This window comes from Labeo rohita, chromosome 22 (assembly GCF_022985175.1).
Source record: "Labeo rohita strain BAU-BD-2019 chromosome 22, IGBB_LRoh.1.0, whole genome shotgun sequence".
NCBI classification, from domain to species: Eukaryota; Metazoa; Chordata; class Actinopteri; order Cypriniformes; family Cyprinidae; genus Labeo; species Labeo rohita.
The window spans coordinates 32463056-32478532 of NC_066890.1; the positions used below are offsets into that span (position 1 = coordinate 32463056).

The window sequence follows — 15477 nt, forward strand, 5'->3', positions numbered from 1 at the left end:
TATTGAATTGCGGAAATTATTTTCTCCGAATTGTGAATTTATATTTTGCAATTATGACTTTTTTCTCAAAATTGCAATTTTATAATTTATATCTCGGAATTCTGACTTTATAACATGCAATTGTGAGCTATTAAGTCAGAACTGTAAGATATAAACTTACAATTCTGAGAACGTATGTCTTTTTTCCCCCCTCACAACTGGACTCGGAAAGTCTTGCCAGATACATGATACAAATTCGCAGTTGCAAAAAAAAAAAAAAAACTCGAGAATTGCGAGACTGAAACTTGCAATTGTGATAAAGTCACAATTCTGTGACACAATAAATTCAGAATTGCGAGACATAAACTGCACAACTGTACAGACACTTTTCTCGCAATCCTGTTATCTTACAGCACGCATGAGATATAAACTTGCAATTCTGAGAACATATCAGTGTTTTTTCGCTTAGAACTGGACTTTATAACTCGCATTTGCGAGTTTATCTCACAATTTTAAGAAAAAGGTCAGAATTGCGAGATACAAATTTGCAGTCAGAAAAAAAGTCAATTTCTTGTTTATATCCCGCCATTCTGACTTTATAACTTGTGATTTTATATCATGCAATTCTGAGAAAAAAATCATTTAATTTTTATTTAGTGGGGGGAAAGGGCATCCATGAATATAATAGCTGACACTAAACAAAACAAGACAAAAAAGAAAAGATAAATATACATTCGCAAGTTTGCCTGCCTATCCTGTCCTGATGGTTAATAGTAAAAAAACTTTGCTTGCTGTCCTCAACAGAGGCTCGAACCCAAAGCTTTTGTCGCTGTTATGGTGCATTGACTACTGCTGATAAAGGCTCTTAAAGATGACTGACAGGTCTAATTGATTAGTCTCCTCCCGAACCTACGTTTGAAATGTCATAATATAGCATCTGAATCAGAAAAATGGCCAATTTAGGTCAACAACAAAAATCAACATCCATTAATATTGTTGTGAGTTGCACATCTCTGCAGAGTACAAAACATGCCAGCACAGAAGATAATATTAAAACTTTATTTACAGTGATTAAATAACATCAAAACATCACACAATGTCCAACAATGTAAAGCTAGTGAGGACAGGAATGAAAAGAAACAAAAGATGGATGACATTCCAGCAGCATGACTCAAAGGAAGAGACTGATTGATGGAGAGAAAGAGTGATAGAGGACATGAGCAGTCCAGTGGAAATAACAGCTACGCAAAGATCCGAGCAGAACTTGGAGCGGTGGGATCAAGAGCCATGAGCCATGTTTGCAAACTGCAGACGTGGGCTAGTCTTTCCCAGAGCATAGTTTGGCATGTCCATGTGTCTTTGTGTTTGGAAACGCCAAAGGCATATCCAAAGAAAAGATGGGATTTACATAACACGATCCTGTACATTTGGTGGGTCAGCTCACTGGGATCCACCTGAAAAGGCAGAATGGAAAGAGTTAGTTCAGTTTGGGAGCAAGTCCAGGATAACACAAGCAGAAGATAAATCAGTCTCTTCCCACACTGGAGAAGACACATGTGGCAGGGAACGCTTCCAATGCTGAAAATGGATCAGTGTCATTTTTCCTATACGAGAAAGAACATAATTTGCCTTTCTGGATTCATTCCAGAGCTGATGTAAACATGAGAAACCTATTTATAAGGATGAAACCTAGAAAAACAGAAGGAGGATTAAGTTGGTTCAAAGACATTTATCAGAGCTTTCCGTGCCATATATTGTCAGAAAATGGAAATACATTGTACCTTTAGTGGAACAACAGCTTGTTGTTTGGGCAGAACCCTCAGAGGGATCTTTGAACCTTATTTACCCTGCCCCAGTGACAAGATGCACTTATTGAATTTTTTTTTGACAGCGTACAAGGACTGGACCATTTGACTGGATGTGTTAACATCCGAGCCAAACAGGTTGCTTTGTCTAAATGTGTAGGTCAACTAAATTTGGGTTGTTTGGTCTAGATCTAGGTGGAGAGATCATCTATCTCTGGGGTATTATCTAGATCAGGGATCTCCAAATTTGGTCCTGGAGAGCCGGCATCCTGCAGAGTTTAGCTCCAACCCTAATTAAACACACCTGAACCAGCTAATCAAGGACTAATTAGGCATGCTAGAAACTTCCAGGCAGGTGTGTTGAGGCAAGTTGGAGCTAAACACTGCAGGACACCCACCCTCCAGGACACCCCTGGAGGGCACCCCTGATCTAGAGCTACCTTGGGATCTTCTAAATATGGGCTGATTGTCTTGATATAGCAATAGATCTAATGTTAGGTCAACTAACCTGTATCAGGCTGGGAAACAGCAAGGATGATAGTCTGAGGTGGTGGCCTAAGTCAAACCAGTTCTTTACTGTCTTTGTTTTCAGACTAGACTTGTTTCATGAAACTCTTCTAGCAAGTTTTGTGTGAAAAGAGACAAGAGACAAGGAGATGTGATGAATGCGGCAGAGTGAATCAGGGATGGAGACCTCATCTCTTTAGAGGCTTATGCTGGAGCAATGTAAACACGGGAGAGCAAGTAATGGTCTCCACATGGGTCCCATTCCGCATAACACCCCTGTCACCGCCATTACCACTGCGGCAGCAAAATGTTAGCCAGAGAGCCAAACTGGCAGGAAACAGAATCTGATAGGGGACAGACACAGATATAAGGAATCGTCTAGAATGCGGCCACTATTTTCTTTGGGATACGGGGGATGTCTGTAAGAGCGTGTGTGTGGAGTACCAGGACAAAATTCAACAGATGCAGCCCTGGTGCCAGCCATAATAAGTGCAATCACACGACCCCGCCGCGCTTTCCCAACGTCCTCTCGGCACGTCTGACATTTAATCGCTCTTTCTCCCCAGAGCAGGGAGCCCCTTCTGGGGAACAGGAGAGTGAGGGGCGGTAGACGGGGGCTTAGAGCACAGCTGAAGGTGTCCTTGGTCTGCCAGTTTGCTTTGATACCCCAGGAGGTCACTCGAGAGCACCACTGACCTTGGCTCAGCACATTATTAAGAAGTCTTTGAAGAACTTTCAAAGTATGCCACTTACCCATACGCCCCTTGTCCTGACAGGGTTCACAACAGTCCCATAAAGTTTTCACTGCTTTGACAAAGAGATCCTCACCTGGTGTCTTCACGGAGAGTGCTGCGTTCTTCTGTAGGTCTCATTTGTTATCGAAAGACGGGTGAGACGTGCCCCGTAGTAGTCCACGATGTAATCCGACCCATCCGATGGACCCACGATCTACACCAGAGCAAACAGAATGAGTCTCAAATGTCAGAGCAGCGTAGGGAGACCAACATAACAATATAATCTTTCACCAGACAATTACATGATTCCGCATTACACAATGATGAATACCAGGTGGGCTGGTGGGGTCTATCGTCCTCCTCAGATGGCTCATGCTCATACAATTGAATTATAAGACAGTAATGCTGAATTGGAAGCAATTTAAGTTTAACCCCAGGCAGTGCTGTAATTGAGGTTGCTTTTGGAGTCCTGGTGAGGAGGAGTGTCCCGAAGGACAGTCCCCAGATCAGAGCTTCAGCAATGAGCCTAGAGCCCAAACTGGGGCCCGTGCCAGTTCTGAGATCAGCTACTATCCAAGCAACATGCTTGGACTGACGCACAAAGACGGTGTAATGGCTTCCTGCAGGCGTACGTGCCCAACACCTGGCCCTGCCGGCTCCGCTCCGCTCCGCTTTGGGACGGGATGATAATGAGAACACACATCTGGTAGAGGGAGAAAGGCGCCCACCAAACACAGACACTGTGTTCTACCATATCGAGATTAGCGCTCGTCTGGCAGAGGCCCAATACAAGCTTCGCCTCAGAACGGTATCATCCGCGAGTTGTCTAGATTGGTGCGCCGGTCAACTACAGTTTCTTGAACATGTTCTCCCATACCATTAACATTCAATCCATCAAACTCGCTTGATGCCTCCACTCTCAAACCTATAGTTTCGTGGCGCCGTTAATCTTGCATCATTACTTTCAAAAGGCCAAAACGGGGTGCGACTTGCAGGAGGGAATATCGATGAATATAAATAACAGTAACACGTCCCAGGTGTTTATTCATTAGTTCTCATAGATGCATTTCCCGGACGACGTGGCTCTTAGCGAAGGTAGTTTAGTGTATAAAATATGGGGTTTTAGAGAGGAGCGATGTGTGCAAATGGGGTCCTGAGGGAAGGGGGATACTCTTTATCAAAAGTGTCACAATTTAAAAACGAAGAGGCCCGACAGTCGACAGCTAATTGAGAATGTTAGCGCGTGACAGCTTTGGCTGCCAGAGGCACTTCTTAAAAGCATTGCTCTCCCAGGGCCTTCAATAAGACATTAAGAGAACAATAAACACTGCAGTGGCCCTGTTAATCAAAGCCGCCACGGCCATTTCAAAAAATAAAGGCTTGCTTTATTTATCCACTGCGGCGAGGAAAGAGTGGGTATTTCTGAGGAGGAACACAAAACGACTGAAGGAGTGATGATAAACTGGCAGGAGCGTGAAATTGTCAATGAATGGACAGGTATTGTTCTGAGGCAGTGTGCCGGAGGCGACTACGTATAATCGAAACAGGTATGGAGGATTTGAGGCGCACAATGTTTATGGAACTTCTAGAGCTTAAAAATAACGCATATTCTTGCATTTTATTGTTGAGACGAACGATGAGTAAGGTATCGTAACATGCTGTCCTGTCCTGATCTTTTCCAACATGCTGAAACATGTCAAAAGACATCAGGTCATCGTTCCCCCAGCGTTCAGTAGCTCAGACACATCTGAGCAAACCACAAAATATGTTTGTTTTCACTAGCAGCGGGGGACGCAAACATTTCCAACATGACGCAGCAGTCGGCGGATTTCTAAAGTACATGTAATAATTAATCCTGGAGCCATCCTTCAACACACATAAGAGCTTTCCATAAATATCTGTCATCGGCGGTGTGTGAAAGTGGCAGCGGTGAGCAAACGTCTCTCATGTATAGCTTCATTCAGGCCCGTGAGGCCTAATGAGAGCCGAGTGGGTAAGGTTAGGCCTAACAAGATGACAAATGGAGTGGCTTTTTTCTCTTGTCAGGTGTAGGGGGCCTTTAATAGGGGTTAGGGGAGTCCTGTGGGAGCGTGCGACTCGGGACAGGAGGAGGAGGAGGAGGCGAAAACAAACCACGCTCTCATTAGCTCCTTTCACAGTGCTGGAGGCACCGGAGGAGAGACACAGGTGCCACCGAATACAAACACAAGCATTCAAATACAAGTCAGTATTGAGTCTCTGTGTCTGCAGCTCATTTTGGGGATTGTGGGTAAAATGCCTCCCCTCCGTTATTGTGTTAATATGCTAAATGTAATCTAGTAGTCATATAGCAGGCCCTTTTAAAGGAATGTTTCACACAAAATGAAAATTCCGTCATTAATTACTCACCCTCATGTCGTTTCAAACTCGTAGGACATTGTTAATCTTCGGAACATAAATTAAAAAACATAAAGAACATAAATTGAAATCTGAGAGCTTTCTGACCCTAAACAGCAACGCAACTGACATATTTAAGGTTCAGAAAGTAGGGCTGGACGATTAAATTAAAAGTATTTAAAAAACGAAATACAGAACCTCTAACCGGCATCTGTATATACAGGGACAGAAAGCACTTGGATTTCATTAAAAATATCTTAATTTGTGTTCCAAAGATGAACAAAGGAGTTTGGAACGGCATGAGGGTGAGTAATTAATGACAGAATTTTCATTTTTGTGTGAACAATCCCTTTAGTTATTATATTATTATAATTAGGGCTGCCCTCGACTCAAGAAAAAACAGCATGGAGACTGAAGTAATGTTTTAATAATTTTATTTCTTTGTTTTCGGCTTAAGAGATGAAGTCGGCGACTTGATTGGTAGTGATGCGCCTATATGCGTGCTATATATGGATTACATAGTCTAAGTATATTTGTTTTTTTATTTGAATTGGTTCATTTGAAAGTAGACATTTCACTCTCTATAGATATATTTTTCATGTCTGTAAGGCAAGTATACACAGAATTTTGAAGTTTCGTGCTCAAGTTCACAGAGGCTGAGACACCAGAAAGCGCATCCTGTTATTTCATTATTTTACAAAGCGCAACGTTTCGTTGTTATTGTGAGTGCACACTAATAAATGTAGAGTCTTTACAGATTCAGAATCTGTATGACCAAAAATGATGAAATATTTTAAAAACAAGAAAGCGCCTCCTTCTGTTATGCAGTAAGTGCGCTACTGTTCAGCTTCCACACTTGAATAGTGCATTTTTCTTGGTTAACATTAGATTGAGCAGCCGTGTAAAGTTGCTACGACATACATCTTTCAAATGAAAAGCCATATTTGAGGTTGATGAATGATAGGTGAGCGTTTCGATGTTCTGCCGACATACTATAGTACCACATAGACCAAGCATTAACGATCTGTCCGTCACGGACTGCGTGACTTCGCCACTTCCTGTGGATTTTTTTTTTTCTGCGACTAATAAAATTTTGGTCGACCAAGCCTCTTCTCATTGACTAACGGTTAGTCAACTATTATCAAACTTAAAATGTATTTATTTTTACGTATTTATTCACCAAGTTTTTATTGTTTCTTTTTTATACGTTCGTTAAGCAGCCTTCGCACAAAATCTCAATAAGAAAGAGAAAAACTATAAAAAAATAGCTATAAAATTATTTTAAAAAATTGTATTTTCTCAAATAAAACAAGTTTAATATGTCATTACGCAATAAATCGTACTATATTTTCCTTAAGCAAAATATAATTTCTTCTTAAAAAAATAAATATAAAACAATTCCTAAATAACAAACCAATAAATTAACCAAATAGCACATTTCCAAAGTCAAATATTTTTTCTGCCCTTTGTGAAAGCAAAATGCAATGTTAAATGACACAATTCCAGCCAATCAGAAAGAAAATATCTGGGGCATAAAACAACATCTTGAATAATAATACGTTAGAAATCGGTAACCAAAATAAAAGAACAAAATGAATAAACCTTTGAGAAAAAAGCTGAAGGAAATGCATACATCGATAAACGGCTCAAAAGGCTTACCTGCATGGATATCAACATGAAATCCACTAAGCTTCCAATTCCACAGAACCCCACCGTGCAGAATTTCAGCAGGCCTGAAAACAAACAAAGAGCGAGCCACACGTTAACCAAGAACATACTACAAAGCCTCCCATCATAACCATTTAGTGTCCAAAAACACTTTCTCTCTGGCTTCTCCATATGACCACAAAGAAAAACAATTTTGAGGGCAAAGCTATTCGTTGCGCACCTAAGGAAGTGTTGTTTTTTTCATGCTTGCAGTAGCGCAGACTACTACTGGAGAAGTTTTCAAACCACTGTGCAAGGTTGTAAGGTCAAATCAGCCAATTCGTAGAACTGAAATTGGCTTGTGAAGAATTTTGAGGATTTCAAAAGAGACAGTTCATCCGAGAATTAAAATTACTCACCCTCATGTCGTTCCAAACCCGTAAGACCTTCGTTCATCTTTGAAACACAAATGTAGATATTTTTGATAAAATCTGAGAGCTTTCAGACCCTGCATAGACAGCAACGCAACTGACACGTTCAAGGCCCAGAAAGGTAGTAAGGACATCTTTAATAAAGTCCGTGTGACATCAGTGGTTCAACCGTAATGTTATGAAACTACGACAATGCTTTTTGTGCTCAAAGTAAACAAAAATAATGACTGTATTCAACAATTTCTCTTGGATTTCATCAAAGATATCTTCATTTGAGTTCTGAAGATGAAGTTCTTACGGGTTTGGAACGACATGAGGATGCGTAATCAATGACCGAATTTTGGGTGAACTATCCCTTTAATGCCAAGTTAAAGTTCATTATATTCATAATTTCCACAAAATAAACAATTTGGATGTCCATTGAGTGATCATTTGAAAAAAACAACAACATCAGGAGCCCATGAGATCTGCAGTCAATTAAAAACCCCCTTCCATCTTGCGATTCAAGCATAATTGCTTCTAATCATCTCTAATATTACTTATAATTGGTCTTTGAGGGGTTTAGGCATGTTGATTCCAGGACAGATATCCAAAAAGCCACCTGCAGAATGTCTTCTCAACAAGTCCAGGCCTTCCTTTGAGTCACACCTGGTCTGGACTGACCTCAGAGCTGCTGGGCCATTACGCTCTCAATGAACACGTCTATACAACTGACTCCAGCGCGGTGTGAGGCTGCCTTTCACAAACTCCCTGCACAAAGAAGCCGGGAACAAGGGGGACCTTCAAACGCCCAGGCTCTTTTGTCCTAATGCAGGTGCTTAATTGATCAGGAAGTCCTTAAAACATGGAGAGAGGCAGAAAGACGAAGCTTCCCGCTGTATGCCACTGTATCCCGCCTTGGGATTTAGATGTACGGCTTGAACTCATCTGCATGCGATGACAATAATTGCACTATGGGACAGGCGAACGCCATGAGATCTCATGGTAAAGGAGAACTGTTTTAGTTAATTAGTTGCCGCACGCTGGTTCGTTTTGTTAAAACAGCTGGTGGCAAAAAAGAGCAAGGTGCTCAGAAAAGAGTCATTGAAGGGTTTCTCGCAGGTTCTGTGTGATCTACAGCTCTGTAAGGACTGATACTGTTGGCCTCACGTGTGAACAGCATGTAGCTTTTCTTAGAAGCGCTATGAACCTGTTTTATGACGTCAGTGTGCGCTGGGATTTCTCTCAGGGGTTTATTTTCAAGATAGGCGTGGATCTGGTGAGATTGTTAATATCACTGTCAAAGGAAAAACACTTTAATAACCGGTCTTTAATCAAAAGTTTAATCAATGTTTTTTTGGCTTTTAATCCATGGCTAATGGAGGAACTCCTACAGAACCTGTTTAAAACATATCCAGGTCTCATGTCTACCTAACTTCAAGAGCATTTTTTAAAAATTTGTAATGCTGAGAACTTAGGAACTTTTTTTTTTGTACTTTTCATGACAATTAAACACATTTCTAAGAAATAAAGTCAGAATTGCGTGATCTAAACTCACAGTCCCTTTTTCTCATAATTGCAATTTATTTCACAATTTTTACTTTTTTTCCTCAGAATTGTGAGTTTATATCAGAACTGAGATACAAACTCGCATTTGTTTTGCATAATTCTAAGAAAAAGTCAGAATTGTGAGTTCTGTCGCAATTCTGACTTTTTCATGCAGTTGTTTATATATAGTTCATATGATGCAATTCTGAGAAAAAAAGGTCTGAATTGCGAGATACAAACTTGCATTTGCGAGAAAAAAAGAATTGCGAGTTTGTTTTGCGTAATTCTAAGAAAAAGTCAGAATTGTGAAATACAAATTTGCATTTGCGAGACAAAAAATCTGAATTGCACATTTGTATCATGCAATTCTTAGAAAAAAGTCAGAATTATAAGATACAAACTTGCATTTGTGAGAAAAAAGTCAATTATGAATTTGCTTCTCTCAATTCTAAGAAAAAGTCAGAATTGTGAGTTTTTAACTTGCAATTCTGACTTTATTTCACGCAATTGCAAGCTTATATCCTGCTATTGACTTTATAATTGTGCAATTCTGAGAGAGAAGTCAGAATTGTTAGATACAACCTCAAATTTGCAAGAAAAAAGTAAGAATTACAAACAAATTTAAGAATTGCATTTATGCAATTCTGACTTTATTTCTCACAATTTTGAGTTTATATCATGCAATTGAAACAAAATTAAGAACTGCAAGATACAAACTTGCATTTGCAAGAAAAAAGTCAGAATTGCATGTTTGTTTTGCGCAATTCTAAGAAAAAAGTCAGAATTGCGAGATACAAACTCACATTTGTGAGAAAAAAGTAAGAACTTCAAATTTTTATATCGCAATTCTGATTTTATTTCTCACAGTTGTGAGTTTATATCATGCAATTCTGAATTTATTTTGTGAATTGCGAGTTTATATCCCACTATTCTGACTTTTTCTTGGAACTGTGAGTTTATACCATGCAATTCTGAGAAAAAAATCAGAATTTTATTGCATTTGCAGTTGTCAGTTCTAAGAAAAAAGTCAGAATTGTACGTTTTTTTTTTTATCTCGCAATTCTGACAATTGCAATTGCGAGCTTATATCCCACTACTCTGACTTTATAACTCGCAATTCTGAGAAAATAGTCAGAATTGTGAGTTATCTTGCAATTCTGCCTTTATTTCGTGCAACTGCAAGTTTATATCCCACTATTCTGACTTTTTCTTACAACTGTGAGTTTATATCATGCAATTCTGAGAAAAAAAGTCAGAATTATGAGATACAACCTTGCACTTGCAAGAAAAAAAGTCAATTGCAAGTTTGTTTTACTTGATTCTAAGAAAAAAATTGGACGTTTTTATCTCGCAATTCTGACAACTGCAACTACGAGCTTATATCCCGCTATTCTGACTTTTTAACTCACAATTGTGAGTTTATATCATGCAGTTCTGAGAAAAAAGTCAGAATTACAAGATACAAACTCGCATTTGAGCAATTGCGAGTTTGATTTACTCAATTCTAAGAAAAAAGTCTGAATTGTGAGTTTTTATCTTGCAATACTGACTTTATTTTGCGCAATTGCGAGCTTATATCCCACTATTCTGACTTTTTCTTGCAACTCTGAGTTTATATCATGCAATTCTGAGTTTATATCAAAATTGCAGTTATAAACTTCAGTGGTGGAACATATTAACATAAAAATGTGGTAAATTCATTGCACTGTAGTAAAAAACAAAACAAAAACTCTTTCCTTTAAAACTAAAGCTTTTTTTATTCAAACATTTGCTAATTTAAATTAAGCTGAGATATAAAATATATTATATATATTAAATATATATTAGATGAAATACCTGGAACTTGCAGTTACCTTTTTTTTTTTATTCAGTGGTGGAACATATTAACATAACATAATGTGGTAATTATTCATTGCACTGTAGTAAAAAAACAAAACAAAAACTCTTTCCTTTAAAACTAAAGCTTTTTTTATTCAAACATTTGCTAATTTAAATTAAGCTGAGATACAATAAAATATATTATATATATTAAATATATATTAGATGAAATACCTGGAACTAGGCAAAAATTAGAAATGCTGCCTTGGCAGCTTACTGAAATAAGTACTAAGATTACCAACTGAAATAAAAGTAAAACGGAAATAAAAATGAAATCAATTTAAATGCACCACAAGCCAATCCAATTTGAACATTTGAAGTCGTCTAATGCAGTGTCTTTGAGCCAAAAGCAGCTGAATGAATGTGAATGTTTGACAAAAACGGAAACATCAACAAAAACACTGACCACGTATACCCCTCCATGTTTACAAACGCAACACCGGGAGGTGCAGCCTTTTAGAGGTAATTTCTGGTTAATGATGTCACAGAATTTACCGGTAATTTGAAACCGATGTGTGAATGGTGCTTTACCGGTAAAAGACGGAATGTCGTTGCCTGTGTGAACAGTGCATTTTTGCATTTACCGGTAATTTTACAGCAATTTACTGGTTTTGCTGTGTGAAAGGGGCTATTGGTCGACTACGAATCTACAATTATATCAGATACTGTCATATCATAATCATAATAATTATCAGAATCAGGTCAAATTTCCACGTCAGTGCTGAAATATCCATATCTGCCTTTTTAAATCAACAAGCGCAAGAAAATCAGTCCATGTGATTCTTACTCTGAGAACATCTGGTGAAAAGGTGTGTCCTTGGAAAGGAAACAAGAGATGATGTCAACAGTAGAATATCCAGCACTGATTCTGTCTGTTCTAAAGGTCCCTTGTGTTTCAGCGCAGCACAGGCATGAGATGTTTTCACGAGTTATTGATGGGTAAATGGGTGCCAGAAAGAGGTGATTTCGGCTACGGCACACAGCCAAAGAGGGAAAAATGCACCGTTGGATCCATGGCCTAGTGGCCTATACATTTAGCCAAGTTCGAATCTGGTTTGCAACATTTACAGATTTTACTATGCAATCATTTCCTGTCTTAAATCTCACTGAATGGACCAAAAGACCAACAATAAAAGTCCAGCGGTACTGTCTTACCCAAGGCCGGATATCCCAGGTAGAACCGATCCGCTCCAATCCATCCCAGGAAGAGTGACAGAGCAACAGCGACTTTGTATGAGTAACCACTCCTAATGTAAAACAAAATTCAGAGATATTAACATATTAATTGCAAATATAAATAATCCATACTCAAAGCCAGAGCATGTTTGACTTACACATTACGACACGGGATGCTTTTGTTGAAGCCGACCTCTTCACCGCTGAATTTGAACTGTGTTCCGTTTGACAGCCGACAGCTGATGTTTGGAGCAGGTAAACATTCCACTGCAATGACAACACAACATTAGATTCCTGATTTAATATATCACAGTCATGCAGTGACATGTAACTGGTATCAGGCAAAATAAAATAATACATAAGTGGTGCAGATATTATTAACTAAAACTAAAATTAGACTAAATTCAACTAAAAAAAGCTAAATGTAAATTCTAGTAAAGCTGACCTAAAATAAGATGAAATGTAAAACTTAACAAAAGTGAGAAATTCTGCTTTGGCAACTAACTGAAATAAAACTAAAATACAAATATAATCAATTTAGAAAAAAAAAAACCTAAACTAATAAAAATGACTAAAGAACAAAAAAAACCTCAAATTTAAGACAATTAAAATGAAACTTAAAAATATAAAAGGTAATACAAAATATTAAAACTGTAATAGTATGTAAATAATCCTAAAATAACACTGATTCTTTTATTGAATTTAGAAGAATTATTTTTTAAAATAAGTGCTTCCATAAAGTCTGTAATTTTGTGTATATTTTCTTCTTTTTGGCAAAAGTATTATGTGTGTATATATATATATATATATATATATATATGTGTGTGTGTGTGTGTGTGAGTGTGTGTTGCAATAATGAAAATATGCATATTTTACACAAACAAAATTGTTAAACATAAAAACGTAATATGACAAATGACAGAAGAACAAAAAAATAAGAAATTTGAAATATTCCTCAAATTTTGGAAAATTACAATGGAAAAAAACCTCAAACTGAATTTTATATATATATATAGTAATAAATGCATAATGATTATAATTATATAACAACAAATAACAAATAACATATTAAACAGTATTAAACATTAAAATTATAAATAACAAATATAATAATACATAAATTAAACAAAAATCACAACATAATTATTACATTAGTGTATAATATATAATTATACTTTAAAATTATAATTAATAAAATTGTCTATATAATGTTACAATAAATAAAATGACATAATATTGTATTACATTATTATATAATTATTAAAGTAACAAATATTAACTATTATTCATTATATAAATGTATTACATTTAATATAAATGTACAATATCATAATATATTTTTGAAAAATTGTTTAAATAGTGTAATATTTAATATTATACATTATGAATTAGATATTATTTCCTAATTATTATTTATTAAATAGTTATATTATAATTGTAATATTATTTCTAAAATGTATATATATACACTACACCAATCATAATATAAATATTATTATATATGTGTAAATTAAGTATCATAATACACTTTATTTATACATTATATATTATTTACGTTATAAATGTACACATTACACCTTTATATAGTATATAATATAATTACAAATTACAAATTATAATTATAAATTATTCTAAATATTTAAAAAATATTATATATAATGTTACAATACATCAAAATATTATAAGATTGTACTACATGATTATAAAGTTATAAAAACGTAAATTTTATATATATATATACACACACACATACATATATAATTAAACTTTATAACTGATATAATATTTTTAATATTTTATATAGTTATATTATTGATAAAATGTTTATTTATACACTAAAATAGCTGTGTACATAGCTGACCCACCCCAAGCCAACCGGTCCTTGCAGTTTTCTGGTTCTTGAGTTGCATCATCTATTTTGGGTTCTTTACACAAATACCTGAGCACTGTCAGGGAAAAATCACGTGGGATTTAAATCAGAAATCAACATTAAACGATACTGTTTTCAACTAGTGATGGATGAATGAGAGATGAGCCATCATAGACAATCAGTGCCATGTTATTTATTATTCGTCCGTTTAGCACATATAGACATAAATATGTAACCAACCTGCGGATTTATGTCATAAAAACACATCTGAAATATTAACACAGATCTAAACCTAATCTAATGTCATGCAATTTAGGGCGTATTGAGTATACGGGTTTCTAAATCACTCTACACAAGATTAAATCACAAATCTAAAACACAACACCTAATGTTTATACTCTAATTGTGTAAAATATTAACTTTTATAATACATTTATAATAAAAACAAGCACCAGTAACAGCGCCCATGCTAGCTAGCAGGCTACTCTTTAAACAAACCCACTATATTTACGCGATTTTGAAAGGATATTGTCCCAGCCGGAGTTTATCACAGTTGTCCACATCTTCACCCAGGCTGTGGATGACAGTCAGGCAGAAGGTGAAGATGATCAGCGGCCGTGTTGTTGACCGAAAACGCAACAAACTCCTCCAGCTCAACGCCATGTTGAACCGTCACGTGACTGCCGGAGCTCTTAAAGAAACAGTGCACTAGATTCGCCGCACACATAGCATGTAAGTCTCCCGTTATGCTCCTTTTTAACGCTTTTAACGTTATGCATATACTTAATAAAGCCAGGTTATTTCGTTAGAGTACGTTTGCACTTAAAACCAAGTGTTGGTGCAACTTATTCGCGGTGTTTGATAGTTATAATCAACTTTATAATCGGCTAACTGCGCTAGCCTGTGTACATAATAGGAATTGTATTGGGAAGCAGGAGCACGTTTGTTATGAGGTTGTGTTTTCACTCCTTTCAAAGTTATGATTTACAACTGATAGTTAAAGAAAAAGCAGGTTTCGATTAATAAACAGATTCGTTAGTGCATTATTTAGACTGTCAGGAAGTTTTTACAGCAGTGATTTCAATGGTGACTCGGTGTTTTACGGCGTATGCACCTGTTTGATTGCGTTTGTGTAATTTACGTTACATGACATTATATAAACAATGGTTTAATTGAAGACTCGTAATATAAACACCTCCTTATCCCTCAGTTAGATAATGGTTTCTGTGTTTAAACTTAAATAAAGTTCGCCGAAACTTGAATGATAACGCACTTCCTGGTTTCAGGTGAGGTTCGCGCAGGTGTAAACACACACGAACAGACAAAACAAGACTCAGTCTCAGCCCAAAACAACACTTGAAATGCTGGATTTAGTTTTATGAGGGATTCCGAAGTGGCAGAGATTTGATTTAACCTCATAACCAAGTGTATGGATATAAATATAGCAGGTAAGTAGGGTGGATACTCTCACTTTTGTTTTTTGTTCAGGTGAACAGAAACTAGCAGATGATCTTTTGAAAGATATGGGTACAGGTTATAGAAATAGA

At 36.7% G+C, this 15477-nt stretch overlaps 2 protein-coding genes across 5 annotated transcripts in view; one reads left to right on the forward strand and one right to left on the reverse strand.

The window, feature by feature from the left end:
• Positions 1–1024: 1024 nt before the first annotated feature.
• tm2d1 (TM2 domain containing 1) lies at positions 1025–14627 on the reverse strand. Its single transcript, XM_051094267.1, has 7 exons — positions 14460–14627; positions 13926–13999; positions 12219–12327; positions 12040–12131; positions 7061–7134; positions 3120–3239; positions 1025–1433 (listed from the first exon to the last, which is right to left on the reverse strand). Exons 1-6 carry the CDS (start codon positions 14591–14593, stop codon positions 3129–3131), a joined length of 594 nt encoding a protein of 197 aa, XP_050950224.1. The 5' UTR covers positions 14594–14627; the 3' UTR covers positions 1025–1433; positions 3120–3128.
• The window catches only part of patj (PATJ crumbs cell polarity complex component), a 154737-nt gene continuing 153842 nt past the window's right edge, over positions 14583–15477 (forward strand). For 3 of the 4 annotated variants that reach the window (XM_051094263.1, XM_051094266.1, XM_051094265.1), the window contains exons 1-2: positions 14739–14883; positions 15217–15378. The gene's annotated coding sequence lies outside the window, so the exon portion shown is untranslated. Of the gene's footprint in view, positions 14663–14738; positions 14884–15216; positions 15379–15477 lie in introns of those variants that run through there. The other variant, XM_051094264.1, reaches the window with a different exon arrangement.

What these genes read in the sequence shown, in the direction of transcription:
- tm2d1 (XM_051094267.1), bottom strand. Translation starts at nt 14,593, where the DNA reads ATGGCGTTGAGCTGGAGGAGTTTGTTGCGTTTTCGGTCAACAACACGG. An exon ending in GATAAACTCCGGCTGGGACA is followed by an intron (nt 14,000 to 14,459) that starts ATATCCTTTCAA and finishes GACAGTGCTCAG; the next exon opens with GTATTTGTGTAAAGAACCCA. An exon ending in CCTGGGATATCCGGCCTTGG is followed by an intron (nt 7,135 to 12,039) that starts GTAAGACAGTAC and finishes GTTTGTTTTCAG; the next exon opens with GCCTGCTGAAATTCTGCACG.